Genomic DNA, 21507 nt, shown 5'->3' with positions numbered 1-21507 from the left:
TCTAGACAGTATTCTAATAGTGGCAGGAGCTGGGGTCAGGAGCGTCTCCAGGGAGCCACAAGGTCAGGGAACACCAGCCTCACAGCGGACTCATCCCCTGAGGTTTGACAAGCTCAAGGAGGAAAGAAGAAAGGCTCCCATGGGAGATGGTGTTTCCCGGGTCCCCTCAAACACTTAACCACAGCTTACCTTGGTACAAGGTGGTTGAACTTGTAAGAACTGAAGACCTCTTGGATCTTTTCTTCTACTTTTGCCTGGTAAGGATGCAGAAGATGGGAGAGAGAAAACAAATACAGATGAGAACTTTATCAACTGTATGTTCCTATTGCCACAAATGCCTACTGGCTAGAGTTCCTTGGTGTGACTTTGTACCTCACAGCATAACAAGACTGCATTCAGGGGCTCTGCAGGATGACAGGCTTGGGACAAGGACAGAGAGAAAAAGAATGCCCTGTACCACATTAGCATCACAACCGACTTCTCCAGTAAACTAATCCATGATATGCAAACTAATGGCGATTCTGGAGTTTGGCACCCTGGCACCAGTTACTCAGGGAGCAGGTGAAGATGGACCCCTTTTGCTTGAAAGACCTGTTCTTGCCTGCCCTATGAAGTTGTTTAGGTGTTTGGTAACTGGCCATTCTCAAATATGTAACTAATTTCTGCCAAGGGTCCTACTTCTTATTGTCAAATTTAATGGTTTAAATATAGATTGAACAGTATTAAAATCCCCAAAGGGATTTACAAGAACATCAATCATGGAAACACCAAAGACATAGCACATCTGGTCACTGGACCCGTGTCACAGACCGGACTCCACAGTCCCATAAGACAAAGGATCTCGGAAAGTCAGGTCACAAAAGGAATGAGATGACCTGTCTCCTCTGAAGATCACACCATGATGTGGTCACACAGCACAGCTTCTGTAAGGAAGGGGTACAGCAGTGCAGGAGGGGGCTGGTCAATGGGATACAGGGTTTCACCTTCACGGCCATCCCTGCTTTGTGGTGAGGCAAGTCCTTGCTGAGATTTCAAGATATATAATAATGTCCTCTCTGGGAAATATAAAAAATGCATTATTTGTTTCTGAAACACCTGAGTTAGAGCTTCCAGTCCCTTTGGCAAGTGTGCAAGAATCACGATGAGGGGAGCAGTGATGTGAATCAGCTAAAATGGCAGCCCGTCTAAAATTCATTTATATTTGGTTTTAGGATATGCTTTGGTATTTGCCTTTGAACATGAGTTTCAGGGATTATCTGGCCAAGAATTTATAATACTTCAAAAAACAGACCGAAGTCACTGTGAGAATTCGACTCAGAAGAAGTAAGAAAGTTCTCCCAGACCCCTCACGATGCTTTCTCCATGCCAGATTGATGTGGGACTAATACAAAGCACCAGCTTAAATGAAACACAGACTGCATTTTTCAGTCGTGCCTTCCTTGGCTATACGTTGAAAGGGATGAGAAAAAAAAAAAAAAAAAACGAGAAACATATGTCAGGAAGATCATTAAATAAAAAGATTTGCCTACCAGGTTTGGACACACAGTTTTTCTGGGCAGGAGCCTGCTGTGTCCCCCTTTGCCTGTCAAAGCAGTAAAGCTATTCTTTTCTACTTCACCCGAAACTCTATCTCCAAGATTCGATTCAGCCCCAGTACACAGAGGTCGAGTTTTTGGCATCGCTAGGAGTGGAACTGCTGGATCATTATGATAACTTTATGTTTAATCATTTGAGGAACTGCCAGATGTTTTCCAGAGCACTTGTACCATTTTATATTCCCATCAGCAGTATATGAGAGCTCCAATTTCTTCACATCCTCAGCAACACATTATTATCTATGTTTCTGATCATAGCCATCCTAGTCTGTGTCAAGTAGTATCTCACAAGTTTGTTTTTTTTTTAAACTGATATGTCTTTTTTTTAAGCTTTTTTTTTTCCAATCACTAGGATTCTCTTCCTTCCCTTTTTTTTTTTAAATAGTAATCTTTTATTTATTTATTTATTATATTTATTTTTGGCTGTGTTGGGTCTTCATTTCTGTGCGAGGGCTTCCTCTAGTTGCGGCAAGCGGGGGCCACTCTTCATCGCGGTGCGCGGGCCTCTTCACTATCGCGGCCTCTCTTGTTGCGGAGCACAGGCTCCAGACGCGCAGGCTCAGTAGTTGTGGCTCACGGGCCTAGTTGCTCCGTGGCATGTGGGATCTTCCCAGACCAGGGCTCGAACCCGTGTCCCCTGCATTAGCAGGCAGATTCTAAACCACTGCGCCATCAGGGAAGCCCAGTTGTTTTTTTTTAACTAAATTTATTTATTTTATTTATTTATTTTTGGCTGCGTTGGGTCTTCATTGCTGCGCATGGGCTTCTCCCTAGTTGCGGCGAGTGGGGGCTACTCTTCGTTGCGGTGCACGGGCTTCTCACTGTGGTGGCTTCTCGTTGCGGAACACGGGCTCTAGGCGCGCAGGCTTCAGTAGTTGCAGCACATGGGCTCAGTAGTTGTGGCTCGTGGGCTCTAGAGTGCAGGCTCAGTAGTTGTGGTACACAGGTTTAGCTGCTCCGTGGCATGTGGGATTTTCCCGGACCAGGGCTCGAACCCGTGTCCCCTGCATTGGCAGGTGGATTCTTAACCACTGCGCCACCAGGGAAGCCCTCACTATAGTTTTGATTGCCTTTCCCTGATGACTAATTATGTTGAGCATCTTTTTACAGGCTTATTGGCCATTTGTAGATATTCTTTGGAGAAATGTCTATTCAGATCTTTGTTCATTTTTTAAATTGGGTTGTCTTTTTATTAATGAATTGTAGTAAGTCCTTATATATTCTATCAGTAGATACAAGTTCCTTGTCATATTCCCATTCTGTGGGTTGTTTTTAGGAACTAGTGTATTTTTTAATAGAAAAAGATCACTTCAGAGCACAAAGTATGATTTTTAGAGTACAACTTTTAAAATAATACTAGCAATATGCCTGTAATTTTTTTGACAAATAGTAATGGATTAATATAGAAATTAAAAAATAGTCATCTGAGGATAAGAAAATGAAAGTAATCCCCAAAATATGCAACATCCTTTTTTGCCTCTCCTTCTCCACATACAGTCTGCTAGTGTGATATAAATCGTAGTAATTTTGTCACTGGGAAGATGTAAGCATTCTTTGAATGTTCTGATTTGCATAGCGGAAGGAAAGGAAGAAAGCTAGTTGTATACAAACGAGTTAACACAGCAGGCCTGAGACTACTATCCTTAGAAAGGCCTACTTGAAAGGTAGACCCTGGCTGGAGTCTGGGAGCCTGGATCTTGGGAGGGCTCTCACCATTCCCAGGACTGATAAGAGAGGCTCACTGAGCCTAAACTGTATAAACAACGTCGTTTATGGTGAACAGCTATTTTCCTTCTGGAAGTCTGGAATTACGCTAGAAAGAGGGTGCCTATGTGACCAGCCCCAGTAAAAACCATGAGCACCAAGTCTCTAATGAGCTTCCCTGGTAGCTCTGCATGTGTGGTCACAATTCAATGCTGGAGAAATTCAACACGTCCTCTGTGACTCCACTGGGAGAGGATTCTTGGAAGCTTGTGCCTCGTTTCCTGCAGACTTCACCCCATGAGCCTTTTCCCTTGGCTGATTTTGTTCTGTAGCCTGTTGTTGTAATAAATCATAACCATGAGTACAGCTATATGCTGAGTTCTCTGAATCTTTGTGTAAGCAGATAAGGTAGAGGGTCCCCGGAGAAAGAAAACCAGACATGGCTTTCCTGACATAAGAGAGGCCATTTTGGCCTAAGCCATTCTGGGATCTAAGCCTGGCCACAATGCTTGCCCTTGAATAGGTCTTAGAAATCAATGATCTTAAGAGAAGAAAGAATGCAGACGCTGACTGTTATCAGGCAAGAGAAATAACAATAGCAAAGATAATATATTAGTTATAAAGACTCCCAGTTCTCTTTCAGTGGTAAAGAGTAGCCTGAAGCCTCAACCACCAGATGTACTGGAACCTAAGGGCTGATGATGTTGACCTTTTCTGAACTTCTGACTTCAATCAACTAAAGCTTGGACTCTGTTGACCACCCAAGCCCCATCATGAATATGCATGTACTCTTAGCTTAAAACTTCCCCAATTTTGCTGTTGGGAGAGACACTGCTTTGGGAAAGATCCCCGGTGTTCTCCTTACTTGCTGCAAGTAATAAATCCTTCCTTCTCCCGATCCTTGGCTCGGTTGTGTCTTTTGGCTCAACACCCACCAAGAGGCAAACCAGTTTTCAGGTAACACTAGTAGTGAATCAGTGAACCTAGGAGTGGTCTTGGGGACCTCCAAAACATTAGTAGAATTAGAAATTTAGCCTTTGGGACAGAATTAAGAGAAGCAGTCACAACAACTGCATAATGTCTATGAAGCAAGATCTATAATTAAATTCTTTTTTAAAATTTTATCGAAATTCTCACTTTAACTACAGGAGAACTGAGGGTAACTATTAAAAAACAAAGTTACCTAAGTCATGAAGAACTCTAACACTACACAGCTCTCAAATCAGAATTAGGAAGGGAGGGAGGGAGGGAGGGAAGGAAGGAAGAAAGGAAGGGAGGGAGGAAGGAAGGAAGGAAGGAAGGAAGGAAGGAAGGAAGGAAGAAAGGAAGGAAGGAAGGAAGGAAGGAAGGAGGGAGGGATTGGCTTCAACATAGGGATACTAAAGCATGTCTGCTTTCTCTGGCCTTTCATTTTATCTTGAATTTCCATGTTTCCTTTCCATCCCAAAGGAAGGGACTATTCTATTTTAGTTAATTTCTCTTTTCTGCAGGAGAGCTCCCACAGTCAAGGCAGCTACCAACTGAGTACAATACAAAGGGTTATTAACAGCCCTACAATAGCAGATAATTTTCTCTTGCATAAACAGCAAAAAGCCCATAGGTTCATTTCCCTTGGGCACAAAGCACACAGTTTGTGACCATGTTAATGAAAGTGATATGGCTCTCTTGGGAGGAGGATGACATCCTAAAGCATCTGTTTGGTTTCAGAAACATTGCTACATGAAATGTTATAAGAAATGCCATCAGGACTAGTCACCAAAAAACTCAGTCCCAAGGGATTAGCTCTTCAAAAATTTTAAACAGCCTGAAATAAAGGAACCTTGATTGGCTCCTGATTCAAAACACACACCAAAAAGATATAAAAAGAATCTTGAGACAATTGGGGAAATTTAAAAATAAATTGGAGGGAATTCCCTGGTGGTCCAGTGGTTAGGACTCCGTGCTTTCACTGCCGAGGGCCAGAGTTCAATCCCTGGTCGGGGAACTAAGATCTCACAAGCCACATGGCTTTGCCAAAAAAAAACAAAAAACAAAAAATAAATAAATAAAACATAAAAAATAAAAATAAATTGGATATTAGATGATATTATAGAATTACTTTTAATTTTCTCAGGTGTGATATTATTGCCCTTATGTAGAAGAACATTATTCTTAAGAGATGCATACTTTTTTATTCAGGGGTAAAGTATCATAATATCTTCATCTTACTTTCAAAGATTCGGGGGAAAAAAAAACAGTCATATACATATATACATGTGTGTATACACACACACACCCCCAAAGGAAAAGTTGTGTCCATCATTGTGAAACAGGAGGGAAGGGGGCAGGGCACTACCCTTGAATGAATGACATAGCCCGAGGACATGACATAAACTGATTAGAACCAAATGGGTCCAAGATGGCAGACAAGTCAACTTCCACTAGACCTTGAGCCTCAGTATACACTCGCTGTAACACATCTGCAAGCTAAATGACACACCCACAGGCACCAAGACAGTTCCAAGACCAACCATAAGGATCAAAAGGTGGCGGTGGCCCAATTCCTGGAAATCCCCGCCCCTTTCCAAAATAGCTGAAATACTTCTCCCACTCATTAGCCTACGAAATTACCCACCCCTATAAAAAATGAACCCCATACCCTGGTGCCTTTCTCACCTTCTGAGATGGCCCACACTCTGTGTGTAGAGTGTGTTTCTCTCTAAATAAATTCACTTCTTTATTTTTTTAATAAATTTATTTATTTATTTATTTATTTATTTATTTATTATTTTTTGGCTGCCTTGGGTCTTCGTTGCTGTGCCCGGGGCTTTCTCTAGTTGTGGTAAGCAGGGGCTACTCTTTGTTGCAGTGTGCAGGCTTCTCATTGCGGTGGCTTCTCTTTGTCGCGGAGCACAGGCTCTAGGCACCGCGGGCTGCAGTAGTTGTGGCACGTGGGCTCAGTAGCTGTGGCTCGCTGGCTCTAGAGCACAGGCTCAGTAGTTGTGGCGCACAGGCTTAGTTGCTCCATGGCATATGGGATCTTCGCGGACCAGGGCTCCAACCCATGTCTCCTACATTGGCAGGCGCATTCTTAACCACTGTGCCACCAGGGAAGTCCCTAAATCCACTTCTTACCTATCACTTTGTCTCTCACTGAATTCTTTCTGCGATGAGACATCAAGAACCTGAGCTTCATTAAGTCCTAAAACCAGGTGTGTGATCTCAGTTGGAAAATTGTGGGTTTTGGCCAGGTTCAAGTCCCAGCCTCATGGGTTCAAGTCCCAATCAGGGTTTTGGCTGCGTTCGAGTCCTGCCACGTGGGTTCAAGGCCCAATCTGAGGTGCATGGTTTCAGCTGGCGACCACGAAGGGATGGTGATAAGGTAAGAATGTTGAGAGTTAGGTCTTGGTCCTAAAGAGGCCCGTGCGATGCTGCGAGCCAGGTGTACTGGGGAGGACACTCTGCCAATGTCTGCTCATTTTTGACCGGCAGGTCAATCCTGTTGCTTATGTACATGCAACGGCAGATCCAGGACAGAACTGTTAATCTCTATACTCATCTCCCTGACTCTGAGGTTTTTCTCCTACATTCTTGCATTCTTGTTCATTCCTGCTCTATTTCTTTCTTTCTTCCTTCTGTTAACCCCAGAAAACCTGTGTGACCACCACGGTGTACTTTTTATTGCTCTTACTCCCCTCCCTCTGACCCTTACAAGTGCTGACCCTTTATTCCCAACTTACAGCTAGACCAACTCTCGCTCATCGTCAACACCATTGGGGATGTCTTCTATGCTGTTTCTTTGTGACAACTTTTTGGGCACTAACACCTGGTTGGGAGACTACCCTGGAAGGGATAGCATCTAAAATCATAAGTGCAAAGCTTCACCAAATTGCACGGTGGATTTTGACCTAAGAGTGGATAGCTCAGGGGCTTGTCTAAAATGGGTCAGGCTGCATCAATCCCAACCAATACTTCTCTGGGCCATATACTCTGGGACTGGGAAAGATTTGGACAACAGGAATGAAAAGGAAAAAACTTAGTAGGTTATGTAATCAGGTTTGGCCACAATATGAGTTAGGAAATTTAAAATTGAGTGAAGTACCCTATGTTCAAATTTCCATGGCCTTGTATCTAGGCAATGGAACCCAAAAGGAATTTAAGGCATGTGTAGCTTGGAGGGATAGCTCTAGGAAGTACACTGAGTACATTTTAACTGACCCACCCTACAGGGCCATGGATCCTGAACGATCGTGGATCCCTCCTCCCCCGAGGTACAGGCCCTTTTGGCTACTCATTTCATAGCCCAGTCTGCCCCAGACATCAGGAGCAAAATTCAGAAGACAACTGCTGGTCCTCAGACTCTGATGAACAATTTGTTCCAACTGGCTTATTTGGTTTTCGGTAATAGGGAGATGGTCGAAAAGGCTGAACGCACCCAGAGAAATATGCAAAAGGCTCAAATGACGGCAATGGCTTTGTCTACTCAGAGACCACCAAAGGGGAAGCTGGCTTTTCTGGGCCAACCTGGCCCTGGCAGACCACAAGGCCCATGGGTAGCCATACAAGGCCAGTGTACCCTGTGTGGATACAACGGACTGGAGGGAGGATTGTGATTGATGTGCCCTTTGCAAACAGCCAGGGCATTGGAAGAGGGAATGCCCCATATGCCAGAGGGCGACGGAGGCCCCTCAGCCATTGATGGTTTTGCAATCAGAAGACTGAAGGGGCCCAAGGCCGAAAGTGGCTCTGCCTAGAGATACCATCTACGTAACTAGTGTTGAGCCTTGGGTGGTCATTGATGTAGTGGGCCACTTGACAGAATTTCTTAAAGACACTGGTGCAACCTTGGTCTTAACCCAAAGGATTGGAAACCTTAGCAATCATAAGGAATACGTAATGGGGTTGTTAGGGAAGAGACAGGGGCACACCTTCCTGGAACCCCTTTTGTGCAAGATCAATGGCCAGCTGTTTTTACATTCCTTCCTGTTTGTGCCTGACTGTCCCATCCCTTTAATGGGAAGAGATTTATTAACTAAGTTAGGGGCCACTCTGTTTCTTGAGGGGCAAGGGAACCACCCTCATCACCAAATGGTTCTAACAAAAAGCAAAAAGGAACAGATAATCTGAAGCTAAAATAAAAGACTTAGTAGACCCTGGAATGTGGAATATCGAGGTTCTGGGCTTGGCCAAAGGTATCCAGCCGGTGGTTACTAAGTAAAAAGGGTTATATAGTGTCTAAATATAAGGTACAAATTTCTTAAACCTAGGGAAGATCCTCAAAAATGTTTGTAAATAGATTACCAAAACTGGAGGCCACTAGTCTGACTAAACTAACCATAGCTGATATTCAGAGCCTGATAGGAATTTTGGAAGAGGCCTTCTCCCCTAAGCTAAACGAGGAAAAGTAAAACTTTCCAATTTAAATGAATGGGTAGGTCAGTCCTTCAATATCATTGAGGTAACCACCCAATTCTTTGAAAAAGAAAACAAAACTGTCCTTGTTTTACAAATGTAGTCTTTACAGGACCAGAGGTGTGGCTCCAAAAATAATCCAAAACCCACCAATCCTTTTACCACTCCCCAAACCTTCCCTATTTATCTTAAGAGACTTATAAGTATTAAACAAAGGGGAAACAGTCATCCTAGGAGGAACTTGCCCGTATCTTTGAGATGCAAGTGTCCCATCTGGTCTTCTCAGGAACCCTTACCTCTGCCATCTTTTTAAATGCAAATTTTAAAAAAGAGGGTAAAGTAATTTATAACTTGACTTGTCAAGGATAAATAGAAATCCTAAGTGTCTTTTCTGTAAACACTAGTAAAAAGGGTTTAGCCATCTAGATAGGTGACCTTGATTTGTTCCATCTGCCAGAAGCCCAATTTGAATCCAACCCCTTGTAACTGATAGGTTTTATGTTGTACCTGACTCAGGACTGAAATTTTGGAATGGGAACTATGAGGCCTCTGTGTTTGTTTGTGTGTTCATATGTATCTATATGTGTGTTGTAGGCGTGTGATATTGCCAAAAATGAATTCGTAAAAGAGCTCTACTTAATTGGCTGGAAAAAAATTAAGTGCTTATATAAATACTCAGAAACAGAAAATAATCTGGCCAGAATGCATTTCAGGTTCATGTCATCTGAAAAATATTCAGTACTAAACTGATATCTGGTATTGAAGGTGGCTTAAGCTTGTTGGTTTGATTAACACAGACATGTTAGAGTCATCAATGATCAATGTCAAGTATAATCCTTCTGTTGTACCTAGGCTTATTAGAGGTCAATTAAGACCTTTTTCTGTTACAAATTTGTCAACAAGAAAAGTAACTTAATGTGAAAAAAACTTCTAAGAAATGTAAGATATGTGTTTTTAGTAAAAGAAGGTGTGAAGAATGAAGAATACTGAAAAGAGTTATACATGATCAGGATTTTCTAAGACTGGATTAAATTTAGTTGGGTAAATGGATTTTGCTGGGAATGGGCTGGGACAAGATTGGATTTGGTATGAGTTTCTTTGCCTTTTAAGTGATCTGTATTTGTTTTTGAGATCTTCTGTAACTTTAGTTAAGGAATAATTATTGTCTCACAGTGACCTATGATCTTATTTGACCAAGTGTTTTGAACCTTCTTGACAAGCTTCCCAAATGTCAAATTTTAATTAAGTTTCTTTTGATTCCCAGCTAACTTTGGGGTACTTTAGAGGGCCCCTGAGGTATCTTAAAGAGAAATATTTAACTAGGATTATTTGGTATGTTAAGTTAAATGTAATCATTCGTAATTCTGGTTATTATAACCAAGTTTCTTTATCGATTACACTGTTATCAGATGTTTAACCATGTCTTTTAAGTCTTTTGTCACTTACAGATATTTTTGTACTTTGATGCTGTTACAAAAAGTGCTTCATCATCAAGGAGATTCATAGAAAGCCCTTGGAAGCAGTTACAACAGTTCCACACCAAGATGATGGCTATGCGAGGATTCCAGCCCATACTGACTTAGAACAAGGAGCTGTCTTGCCCCTGTGGCCCCTAGATCAGGCATCCAGAGATTTTTACTCCCTGTCAGGCAGGGTCGACACCCCTACTGAAGCAGTTACAGAAGACGGAACATCGCCCTTCTGCTTCCCATAAGAATATGGGATAAAATCTCTGAGGGGGGAATGAAACAGGAGGGAAGGGGGCAAGGCACTACCCTTGAAAGAATGACATAGCCCGAGGACATGACATAAACTGATTAGAACCAAATGGGTCCAAGATGGCAGACAAGTCAACTTCCACTAGACCTTGAGCCTCAGTATACACTCATTGTAACACATCAGGAAGCTAAATGACACACCCACAGGCACCAAGACAGTTCTGAGACCGACCATAAGGATCAAAAAGTGGGCGGTGGCCCAATTCCTAGAAATTCCCACCCCTTCCTGAAATAGCTGAAATACTCCTCCCACTCATTAGCCTATGAAATTACCCACCCCTATAAAAACTGACAACCCCTTACCCTGGTGCCTTTCTCACCTTCTGAGATGGCCCACACTCTGTCTGTGGAGTGTGTTTCTCTCTAAATAAATCCACTTCTTATCTATCACTTTGTCTCTAAATGAATTCTTTCTGCGATGAGACATCAAGAACCTGAGCTTCATTAAGTTCTGAAACCAGGTGTGTGATCTCAGTTGGAAGACTGTGGGTTTTGGCCAGGTTCAAGTCCCAGCCTCATGGGTTCAAGTCCCAATCCGGATTTTGGCCGGGTTCAAGTCCCGGCCTCGTGGGTTCAAGTCCCAATCCGAGTTTTGGCTGGGTTTGAGTCCCAATCTGAGGTGCATGGTTTCAACTGGGTTATCTCCACCTTTGTCCTTTTTTTGGGGGGGGCCGAGCTGCACAGCATGTGAGATCTTAGTTCCCCTGACCAGGGATGGAACCCATGCCCCCTGTGGCGGAAGCAAGAAGTGTTTAACCACTGGACCGCCAGGGAAGTCCCTCCACCTTTGTCCTTGACAAGACTACCTCACAATTCTGTAGAGGTAGAATTTGCAGAAAACTGATAGTAATGCAAACAATTTCTGTCCAGAGAATTACAAATTGTATCTAGTAAAATGCAAGTAATTGTAACCCTATGAATATTGCCCAGTTTTGCATCCATTTGCAAATTTACTTCAGCATCCCTATCTGACTGTAAAGATGGTATGTTGAGTTCCTGTCTGAACTAGTTGTAATATCTTACTGGGTCCATGAGTCAAATAAAATCTTGGACATGTGTTCACTTTATATTTGTGTGAGTCATGATTTTATCTTCTTTTAAAATTTATCCTTGAACAGTTATGGTGGCAGGGGGGATTAGGTGGAGGACAAACAGATACTGTCAATTTTTCTGTATATTTGACATTTTTTGTAATAAAAAGTTGGAGGAACCAAGATTCTATCACAACTACTTTACCTAGGTATAAGAAAGATTTTTGAAAAGTCAAATACATCTGCACACACACACATCAGTACATTTATATGTATAGTAGCTAAATAAATGTTTAAACCAATTAGAGAGTGTTTCTGTCAATTTAAAAGCAAATACTCTACAGTGTGACACCAGCAGAGACTTTCCTTGACCAAACTTTCGTCAGGCTCCTCTGAATCCTCCTCCCAACTAGGCCTTGACTTTTATACTTCTGTGTCCATCATCGTATCACCTATTTTTAGCAAGAATCCTGCTAAGTTGGTTTAGCCAGAATCCCCCATCCCCACTGTCTGATCAGGTTCCTCATCCTCCACCATCCCCCAGTGATGTCTGACCACCTTGGCCTGCCTTCATGAGGAATCCTTTTAAGTCAGTTTAGCCAGAATCCCCACCTACCCTTGATGATTCCTCTTACTAATTTACCATCCACCAATCCCCCCACCTTGCTCCTTGGCTATAAATTCCCACCTTTCCTTGCTGTTTTCAGACTTGAGCCCAATCTCTCTCCCCTACTGCAAAACCCCATCATAGCAGTCCTCCTTGAATAAAGTCTTCCTTTAACAAGTGTCATGAATAATTTTTTCTTTAACAATACCTCTCCACACCCACCAGCAGAATGACTAAAGTTGAAAAGAGGGAAAACACCAAATGTTGGCAAGGATGTAGAGGAACCAGAGCCCTCACACATTGCTGATGAGAGTGTAACATGTCTGATCACTCTGGAAAAGGCCAGCAGTTTCGTTTAAAACTAAACATACACCTACCCTGTGATCCAACAATTCCACATGTAGGTTTTTACCCATGAAAACACATGATCATAAAAAGACTTCTACGAGAATGTTTATAGCAGCATTATTCATTATATCCAAAATCTGGCAACAGCTCAGTTGTCCATCAATAGGAGAATGGATTAAAAAACCAGCAACAGCAACCATTAGATCAAGTAGCTCAGAGGTAGTTTACCTGCAACCAAGCTGATCTTGTTAAAAATGTAAACTCTCAGGTCATAGATGTATAGAATCAGAAACTACTGGGATGGGGCCCACCCAGAGGATTCTTTTTAACAAGTCCTCCAGAGGATTCTGATGCATGCTGATTTTGATAGATCAAAGGTTTTTTTTTTTAGTAGTGGTAACAGTCACTGGATTTCAGCTCAGAGGCTGATGCTTGAGTTTGACTTCAAATAGGACTTTCTTAACTTATAATTATTGCTGGGATTTTTTTAACCTGCTCACCACACTTTTCTTCTTCTTAATTAGCAAAGGATAAATGAAGGTGAGAAGGTAAAACATTCCTCTGAACAAATATCCTAATACTTTGAGTACAAAATTCAGAGGGAGGTCAGAGTTGACCTAGTCTCCTTAACCAGCTGGCATTCCTCTCTATCAAGGCTGAGATCCTTTATGAACCATGGGTTCTCAACCCTGGCTGCATATTAGAATTACCTGAGGAGCTTAAAAAATACTGATGCCTGGGTCCCACCCTCAAAGGTTCTGTTTTAACTGGTCTAGGGTACAACCCGGGGTGGTGGGGAAGACCAAAAGCTCCCCAGGTGATTCTAATGGTCAGCCAGGTTTGAGACCCACTGCCCTCACTGCCAATTCCCTTAAAAAAACCTTGTTTTAACATCAGGTATTCCAGAAGTAACGAAGGAAAACTAAGTTTAAATCCTAAACCAAAATAAACACTAGAAAAAAGTTCCCAATGGCCTACAGATCCACAGGCTATGTTATCAGCAGTAACCTGCCTCATTCAAAGGACAGGTACTTATCATCACTATGCTATAATATTCAATAATCCTCCTCTAACAGCATTTTTCATTAAAGAATTCCTAAAAGCCCATGCATATATGAAAACTTGGTTTAAGGCAGAGATGGGAAAATCCAATATCAAAGGAAAAAACATGGACAGTAAGTGTTGCTGGTATAAAAATTACTTCCTACCTCTCATCCTAAAAATAAATAAATAAATTCCAGGTTGATTAAATTTGAACATGAAAAACTTGAGTCAAGTCATTAAAACAGCATATAGGAGAATATCTTTATATTCTTGGGATAGAGAAAGATTTCTTCAAAAACCCAAACTATAAGGAAAAAGACAAAGAAGAACATAAATATAAGCAAGGTTAAAGGCAAACAAGAGCCTAAGGGAAGATATTTGGAACATATGTAAAAGATACTCTTTTTCCCAAATTAAGACCGCTGACCACTAACAATATCAAGTCTTAGAGAGGATGTGGACAAAATAGATCTCCAGTACACCACTAACTAGTGCTTAAATTACTAGAGTCACTATGGAGGGCAACATGGTAGCAGGTAATAACACTGAAAAGGCACAGACCCTACAACCCAGCAATTCTAACTCTCCAGTAGAGACATACCTAGAAAAACCCTTGCCTGCCCTCCCAAACCTCTTTATAACATAACTAAGTCCTAACAGTACATCTCTCACTTTTCCAGTCATGAGGCACTTGATCACTTAGGATATGGCGAAAGGGGAACACAAGAGTTCAGAGGTAAGTCTACTAGCTTGTCAGAAGTTTACCCCTGCTCCTGACGGGGCACTGGCTAGGTGTTGCTAAGTACAGAATGGTTTTACATTTGCTGAAGTTAAGACTATACATATTGAGGAGTCCTAGAATATGCCATCCCAAAATATGCCTCGTTGGCATATGGATTATTTTGAGCTAAAGGCCATTGATAACCAGGAGGTGAAGGAAAAGCTCTAAAAACAGGGCATTAAGTTTCCTTTTGTAAAGATGTCTCCCTCTCCACAACAGGAAGTGGAGGACTCCTAACAACTCTTATCTATGGAGTAGGCACGGACTTAAATCCGAATAACAAACCTTACTAAACAACTCTTGTTTACCATACTTTTCCTGGACTTAGGGGAAACATAAGTTGTCTCCCCAACCCAGAAGCCCCAAACCCTTTTCTTTGTTTTAGCCTAAAATGGCATATAAACTCAAGTTCTAACTACCCCTTTGGGTGACTCATCGATAGGTGCTCCCATGTGTACACAACAATGCACATGTTAATAAATTTCTGTTTATTTTTCTCTTGTTAATCTGTCTTTGGTAAGTCTAATTTACAGGGCCCCAGCTAGAGAACCTAAGCTGGGTAGAGGAAAAGGTTTTTTCCTCCCCTACTATATATTTATATGGATGTATATGCACATGTATCTTTATATAATATAAACTAATAAATATATATTTGTGTGTGTGTGTATAGTCTGTGTACATGATATAAACTAGTATGTATATTACTTTGTGGTTTTCAACGATGGAGAGATTGTGTGAGAATCTAGGGGTCAGAGATGAAGTGACTGCACCCACGTCCCCAAGACTTAGGTGCCATGGCAACATAGATGCAGATCTAACCATCTGCCTGCATTCTTGACAGCTCTGTTTAAAAGATAGCTCCTGGAATTCTTCTAGAAATCCAATCGGAAGCACAGAATAATTTCCATTCATAGCTGAGTGGTAAAAAACAACAAATGCATTTGGAATTTTCTCTTTCACAGCTTCTATCTAAAGCAAATCTCATGATGCACCAACTTTCGTATCATAGACCTTCGCTTCTCCCTACATCTCCCCCTCTCTCCCAGAGGAGGACCCTTCCAGAAAGCAGATTTGCTGCCTGAGACTCATGCTAATGCTGAAGATGTGGGAAAAGAATCATTAATAGATTAACTATAAGAAAAGGATTCTTCCTAAAAAAAAATTATCCCTCAGAAAAAACAAGTCACCTTATAAGAAATCCTTACAAAGTAACCCTTGCTGTGGGGAGTTCTTTCAATTCCTTATTTTGAATACAAAGTGTGAGTTGGGGTTGACACATCATCCTGAAACAACCTCAGTCAAGGTCTGATGTTGGCTGCCTACAGAAGTCAGCTGATGGTATCAATGAAAGGAGACAAATTAAACACAGATTTAATTCCTGGGGATATGAACTCACACTTGCATGTGCAAACTGCCACTGTAAACCCTTTTAAAGATCACTTTAAAAGTTAATAAAGTGTTTAAGTTGCGATGATCAAAGATATGCACCAACTGGACACACTGTAAAAGAATTATAATTGTAACTTGTGATAAAATATTCAATATCTTCCCCATATTTAAAAGGGATGTATCTCAAAAAACTGAAAGTGTGGTCTGCAAAAACATATTCACTGATCCAAAGTATAGCTCCAGTGATGATAAAAACACAAAGGTCAAAGATGGATGTGAAGAGTTTGAAGACAAATGTTTTATGAATATGAGGAGGAGAAAGAACAGTATTTCTAAATTAGTGTGATTTTATAAAGTATGTGATTTTAAATAGGCATAGGTACCTAAATTTAAAATGCAAATTTTGTAAACAAGCATTTGGTTTGTTTACCTACATACCTAATAGTATGTGTATTCTCGAGTTGACCAAAAAACACTTTAGGGGACTTTTTAATAGGGAAAATGGGGAAATTTTGATATTTGCACTTTCTTACAGTTGGGCAACATGGTATATGCTGAATTTCAATAAGATAAAATTGATTCACATAGCTAGCCTACTGACCACTTAACAAGCAGGGCTCTGGTCCCGTCTATCAGAAGCATAAAAATCTAGTTAGTGTTACTATATTTAGGGACTTGCTCCACCTCTGTTTAATAATCTTTCAGATACTAGAACCTGAAACAAGTCAACAGCAGGAGTTTGGGATTCATTCCTGGATCCCTAATGTTCCCTCCTTCAGGATCTGCAGTGGTGCAATGCCCGTCACTTGCAGCCAGCTCGTTAGCCTGGCTCTTCATCCAGTCCCAACCCGCCACCAGCACTCATTCATCACCAGGTCAGCCCCACCCATCCAGCTGACCTAATTCCCTACCACAGCCAACCAGGTCTTTCCCTCGTAACGGCTCCTCCCACTGGCATGGCTGCCGCCCCAAGTCCATCCTTTACAGCCTAACCCCAGTCCCACATCCTCCATGAAGTCGTCCTGACCGCCTCACCCCACGACAGATCGGCTTCCACTCCCTGAAATCCTCATGCAACGCAGTCATAATTTAGCACTTCATTACATGCTCTGCTGAGTCATTCTGTGATTGCTTCCGGCATATTCTTTTTTTTTTTTTTTTTTTCCCTCTAAGAGAAAAGAATTTTGACTGAGACAAATAATTCTTCTAGATTCCCCTCAGAGTTGACTGGCACTTGACTGAATGTTGTCTAATGACATCATGCCATTTCAAATGGAGAATGTTTCTGCCCCTGTTCAAGGGCAGTCTAAAGGGAAAACAAAAGTAGTACCTTCAGTAACAACTGTTGTTGGCAAACCTGCTACCTCTGAGGTTGTACCAGTATTACCCTACCGGCCTGAATCACAGAGCATTTGCAATGGGGTGACTGCAGGTGGCACAAAAAAGGAAGACAATCACTAATAATACAACCACATCTTGCTTTCTGGAGTCATAAAAGGTTCTCCGAGCATCAAATTCATCAGCTTGTCAAGAAATAAAACAGCCTGTCACAACAGAGACCTTCAAAAGATACCCAGAATCTCACCACTGCTCATTACCTCTACTACCACAGCCCTGAGGCGAAGCTGCCATCACGTGTCACCTGCAGTACTGCAACAGCCACTAACTGGTTTCCCTGCACCCACGCTCGCCTCCTCACAATCTACTCTCAACAGTGACCTAAATGAGCCTGCTGAAATGCTCAACAGACTGTGTCAAAACCCTCCAATCATAGATCAGTCTGACTCCTGGTAGGAAACAGATGGCACATTCAAAGTGGGTGATTTGAGGAAAGTTCATATCATAACACAGGGGCTAGCAACACAAGGGTACTTCATCCCCTTCTAGACCTGAAATGTGAAGAGAAGGGGTAGAGAGGGAGACAGAGAGCTCCACGGAGAAGGCACCTAATTGGAGATGTGACCTTAAGTCTAGAGACACTCCAGCCCACACAATCCTGCGGGAAGGGAATATATACGCCAGTCTCATCCTTCTACCTCACTCTCATCCCCTATCAATACTCCCCATGGCCAAATGCAAACAGAAGGCAGAAAGCAAGGTTGCCTGTCAGTGCAGGTCCACCTCCTGGGGCACATCTACAGAGCAGGGTAGAAAAGGGTAGAGTGAATCTGGGGAGGTAAATGGAAGCTATTCAGCCAAATGGCTTCCCATCTCAATCAGGGTATCTGAAAGTATGAGATCCAACCTTATCTCCTGTTCTGTTTGCTAACCTCTCTACTCAGTGGCTCTCCGCTCACCAGGCACACCCCTGCTTCAGGTCCTTTGTACTTGCTGCCTTCTCTGCCCAGAATGCTTTTCCCCCAGATACACACATGGCTTGTCCCCTCACCTACTTCAGCTCTCAGCTAAAACTTTACATCAGCAGAGGTTTCCTTTACCACCTTATATAAAAACCTCCCTTGCTCCTATCCCACCCATGCCTGGCACATCTATCTCCCTTATCTTGCTTTATTTTTCTCCACAGCACTTCTCTCTAACATTAGATAGACAGATGGATAGATAGATATTTTTTTCTCCTTTTTAATTGACTGCCTCTCTGGCCTAGAACAAAAGTTTCATAAAGGCGTCCACTTGGCCTCTTTTGTTCACTCCCTTATGCCCAGTGTCTAGAACAGTGCCTGGCACAAAGAAGGCACTCACGTATTTGTTGGATGAATGAACATGAATGAATGGAACAGAAGGACCCATAGCTAAGGACTCTTTCCACTGTTCAGAGGTTTAACTCCTATTATCAAATCATTGTTAAGCAAATAAATAGGCTCCTGATAATCAGATAGGAAGCAGGTGACAAGCATTTTTTATTGGCAATGGCACAAAATTGGCTGTCAGTAAACCCCTAAGAATAAATGGAATCTTCAGTCAGAACCAAAGGAAGAACAGCAGTGTCTTCTGTAAACAACTCCTAGCAAGGTTGTTTTTTCTTATGACTATATCATCATTAACCTACCAACCTAGTCCTTCTCTAAGACTCAGTCTTCTCATCTGTAAAATGTGTAAGGATTGAATGATACAATGTATGGAGAGCATTTATTGGGTATGGAACCCAATAAATGGACACTATAATCATTATTAAAACATTGAGGAAGCCACGAGAATGAGATACTATGTTATCTTCCTATGATCTGGAACTGTTTATCCTAGACTTTTAAAATGTGAGCTGGAATAATGACATGGAAAAGAAGTATAAGATGCTTTACTATCCACCACACAGTTGGGCCTAGATCTGAAAGACATCCTACAGTACCAGTGCTCCATATCAGAACCTAGTTTCCACACCTGGCCCAGACCTTGGTCAACCCTTTTGCAGGCCAGTACCTTGTTGCATCCATTTCTGCATCGCTCATTATATCTAAGCACTTAGAACATAAGTGCTGGTTTTTCCCTCATAGGAACTAAGCAGGGCATGTGACTGAAAAAATAGTGTAAGCAAAAGAGAAAGAGCAGATCAGTAAAGCTCCTGGTGATGCTCCCGTTTTTGACTTACCCCTCTAACCATGGAAGTCTCTGTTCTGGTCCGTAAATTAGACCAAATTCTGATTCCCTTTTCTCCACTAGCATTTTATCTATCCATAGCCTTATCTGCTGGGTCAATTCAGTTAACTACGCAAAAGGTGACCCCATAGTCTTAGGTCAGATGAAAAGAAAAAGGCTTGACCTGAATCCACTCAACAATCCATCACTACTTCGGAATACTGCAAAGATCCTGTAGTAGCTTTTTCATTGATGGGAGATTTCTTTGCAATTTTTTGCAGAAGATTTCTGTAGAAGGACACACTGGTGGGCTAACTAACCTGGGAAGCTAGATTCAAAAGGTAAGTTTCCTTTCTACCCTAAAACCCATGAAACTTAAATCTCCAGTTAAAATATTCCGTCTGCTACTATGTGTATACGTGTGTATTCAAGCCCTTGTTTTTGTTATTTTAGTCATAAATGTATAATATAATAGTTATCATTACTAATTTTTGCCAAAATTGAGGCTTCCAACCTCAGGCATGAAAATCAAAGCAGGTCCCTCTAAGATTAAGCCTAGGGATTCATCTTACTAAGAGATCTTATTTTAGTAAGCAGCCTGATGCTTACTTGTTAGTGCTAAAAAAAATCATTCTGATCACTTCTCCTAGTGACAGATGGGTAACCATTTCCATAATAACTAACTTGGGACCAATTCCAATTGAGGAACAAGAAGAAAAACAAAACTATAATTCACTACTCATTCTGCAAACACGTTTCAAAGTGATAGGTCCCATCTACTTCGAGGCCTCAGTGAATGGCAAGTAGTACAAAATTCACACTCTTATTACAGCACTTCCCAAACTGTGCTGTTTTCCTCTCTGTCTTCCCCAACCAGGCTGTGCCATGCTCCTGATCAGGGGCTGTTTTATTTCTTTGCATTTCCAGAGTTCGACATTGTGACCAACACACTGCTGGTGCTCAAATGATTGAATGGCTACTAAAATGTCCCCCCACGAGGCAGGCGTCAAACCTGGCACTGTGGGTCATAAATTAAACATCACGGAATGGCATGACCGCAGTCTGGCCACTTCTTTTCCCCTCTATGTCCCAAAACTATGAGCAGGGTGGGGAAAATGCATTATCCATACGAGAACCTCCCGATGTCTGGCAAAATGGAGTGGGCTGTCCCACCCACCCGGGCTGCTTCAGTCCTCCAGGCACAGAACAAGATTCTCTCCGCTCCCTAAGGCAGAGGGGACCCAGGTACTGTCCTCTCCCTCCAACCTTGACAACGACCCCTCCCCAACCCGGCCCCACAAGCATTCCACTCTCCAGCCCAAGCCTGGGCGCCGGGAGCTTCCCAGAGAGGGGGGACGCCGCGGTGCACTGTGGGAGCTGTAGTTCCCCGGTGGGTTCCGCACACCGGCGGCCCTGAGGACCAGACTCCCGCTCCCAGAAGCCCCCGCGCGGGCGCCTCGCCCAGTCAAGCCAGCTCACCTGTTCCATGGACGTGACTGTTTCTACCGAGTCGTCCTGCAACCGCTCCCGCGCGTGCTCGGGCCTCAGACTGTACAGCGGCTCTGACCAGACAGGGGAGGAAGATGGAGGGCAACAGTAGGTGAAGGAACTCGGAGAAGCCATGCTCTGGAAAGCAGCAGGCGGTGTATAGGATTCAGCTTCGTCAAAGAACAACGCGCCTTGAAACTCTAGGGGGCTAAGGCGCTACGGAGAGCGGGTAGAGTCAAAAGATTTTGAACGCGAATCGCTCCTGCCGCCTACACAACCTCAGGGAGTGAGTTGCTGGAATGCTGCCGCCCCCCATTGGGCAGAGGCGCTGCTGCAAGAGGCTCAGTTTCCTGGCGCGCAAGGAAGGACGTGTACATCTGAATTTCATTTCCCACACACACACCTTTTCAACATTCTGCTCATTCTCACTTACTTATGTCAGTAGTTCACAGTTTCGGGTGCCCAAGAACCCAATGAGGGTAACTTTTAAAGGCATTTCTGACAGCTCTCCTGATTGCCTCAGTCATACTATTGTGAACAGAATTATTGAGCACCTTTGGGTACATGACAACCGCCCAGGAGAAGCCAGCAGCTTCTCCACAAAGGAATTGCCATCTCAGTAGTCAGTGATGGAGGGAAGTGGCTCTGCAATTCTCTCTTATCAATTTGGGGGTTACAGTGCAGTAGCAGGAACTAAAACTCAGTAGATGGGACAAGTGTAAGTGAAACAACCAAGAAAGTATTCACTCATTTATTCAGCAATTTTTTTTATAGAGCACCTACTACATGTCAGGCACCCGTGCTAGTCCTCAAGAATACA

At 42.6% G+C, this 21507-nt stretch overlaps 1 protein-coding gene across 3 annotated transcripts in view; it reads right to left on the bottom strand.

Annotated features, from left to right (window-relative positions):
• The window catches only part of FNTB (farnesyltransferase, CAAX box, beta), a 73946-nt gene extending 53049 nt beyond the window's left edge, over nt 1-20897 (bottom strand). For all 3 annotated transcript variants that reach the window (XM_059914452.1, XM_059914453.1, XM_059914454.1), the window contains exons 1-2: nt 20679-20897; nt 190-254 (exon numbers count right to left, since the gene is read on the bottom strand). In XM_059914452.1, coding sequence (XP_059770435.1) covers nt 190-254; nt 20679-20822 — 209 coding nt within the window. In that variant the 5' untranslated portion in view covers nt 20823-20897. The remainder of the gene's footprint in view (nt 1-189; nt 255-20678) is intronic.
• Between the last annotated feature and the right edge of the window lie 610 nt (nt 20898-21507).

The sequence above is a fragment of the Balaenoptera ricei genome, chromosome 2 (assembly GCF_028023285.1).
Source record: "Balaenoptera ricei isolate mBalRic1 chromosome 2, mBalRic1.hap2, whole genome shotgun sequence".
NCBI lineage: Eukaryota > Metazoa > Chordata > Mammalia > Artiodactyla > Balaenopteridae > Balaenoptera > Balaenoptera ricei.
This window is presented reverse-complemented; position numbering and strand designations above follow the sequence as displayed.